A 1673-nucleotide genomic window follows, 5' to 3' on the forward strand; every position below is an offset into this window, starting at 1 on the left:
AAAATAAAATAAATAAGATTCTACAGCTGTGGCCAGCACAGTGGCTCACGCCTATAATTCTAGCACTCTGGGAGGCTGAGGTGGGTGGATTGCCTGAGCTCAGAGGTTTGAGACTATCCTGAGTTCAAACTAAAACAATTGAAAGCCAGTTGAAAGCAGAATTCAAAAAAAAAAAAAAAATTCCATGGCTGAAAAAGATGGAAATTTTGTGTGGTAAGCCAGGCCACCTTCTTTTCATGCTGCCTGAGCTCCTAGTGTATGGACTTTATTCGGGAATTGTTCTCCTAACCTTGGCCAGAGATAATTAGGTTCTTCCTAGAATGAATCTACTTCTTTCTTTGCTTTCCTTCCTTCCAGGTGGATTGACCCAGGACCTGAAAGCTGCTTTCAGATACTTTTTGATGGCATGCGAAAAGCCTGGAAGGAGGTCTCTAGAAGCATGTCACAATGTTGGTCTCCTGGCACATGATGGACGGGTCAATGAGGATGGCCAGCCCAATGCGGGGAAGGCCAGGGACTACTATACAAGGGCCTGTGATGGTGGCTATGCCGCCAGCTGCTTCAACCTCAGTGCCATGTTCCTGCAGGGTACCACTGGCTTTCCTAAAGACATGGGCCTGGCCTGTAAATACTCAATGAAAGCCTGTGACCTGGGCCATGTTTGGGCCTGCGCCAATGCTAGCCGCATGTACAAGCTGGGGGATGGTGTCGACAAGGACGAGGCCAAGGCTGAGCTGCTGAAAAACAGGGCCCAGCAGCTACACAAAGAACAGCAAAAAAACATCCAGCCCTTAACGTTTGGGTAATATGGCCCCTCTTCCCTCCCAGGCAACAAACAGCATGAGACTTGGCACTGCCTGTTTTTGAGGCCTGATACAGCCCTATTTGAATCAGTAGCACTGGTTCCAGAGATCCATTGCCCCAGAGTGTGGCTCACTGGGATGCAGCCTGCAGTGTTTATTTCAGTCCATTCCTTTATCTGGGTATGTTCTGTGAAGACACCCAGATCTTAATTTTCAGACTCTTGGAACTCTGTGAAAAAATAGGAGCAAACTAAGAGAGCTGTAGAGATGAGGGTTGGGGGTAGATAGCAGCAAACTGGAAAACAGCAGCCATGGGGCCCGACAGCATCAGCCATTGTCATTGTTGTCATCATCATCATCAGGGCTTGAAAATCAGAAAGTACCTTGATTTAGGTAATAGAGGTCTTGAGCTAAAAACAGCTAAATAGTCGTGACCACCACCTCTGACTTACACGATGACTGATGTAGGCTTGCTTTTTGCCTTAAGAGTCAGATCTCTCAGTAAATTCATAGAAATCAGGAAGGACTTACAACATAAAGGTTAAAGGCTGTTAGGCTCAGGTTGCTACAGAGGAAACCTAAGCCTGCTTTCCTCTGGAAGAGACATTCACAGCTGAAAATTAGCATCTCCAGTATAGTTACCTGGCACTGCCCATCATGCTGAGGGAGCAGATTATCCCCAAGGCAACTTCAGCTAGGATTGGTAAGCAAGGACTCTGTGACATTCATCCCCTGGAACTGAACGATTTTAATTGTCCCTGTGAATAAACTAACTATTTTGATTAATTTATAGTTTGTGTTGTTAGTGTTCTCTCCAGATTCCAGGGAGGTAGTGGTTATACCTTTTTTCTTCTTTTTTTCTTTTTTTTT

General features: G+C 45.5%; 1 protein-coding gene across 1 annotated transcript in view; it reads left to right on the forward strand.

The window, feature by feature from the left end:
• The window catches only part of LOC100944568 (cytochrome c oxidase assembly factor 7), a 14502-nt gene extending 12935 nt beyond the window's left edge, over positions 1-1567 (forward strand). Inside the window, exon 3 of the mRNA XM_003799920.3 lies at positions 358-1567. Coding sequence (XP_003799968.1) covers positions 358-806 — 449 coding nt within the window. The 3' untranslated portion in view covers positions 807-1567. The remainder of the gene's footprint in view (positions 1-357) is intronic.
• Positions 1568-1673: the final 106 nt, after the last annotated feature.

The sequence above is a fragment of the Otolemur garnettii genome, unplaced genomic scaffold (assembly GCF_000181295.1).
Source record: "Otolemur garnettii isolate 467f Iridium unplaced genomic scaffold, OtoGar3 scaffold00159, whole genome shotgun sequence".
In the NCBI taxonomy this organism is placed as follows: Eukaryota; Metazoa; Chordata; class Mammalia; order Primates; family Galagidae; genus Otolemur; species Otolemur garnettii.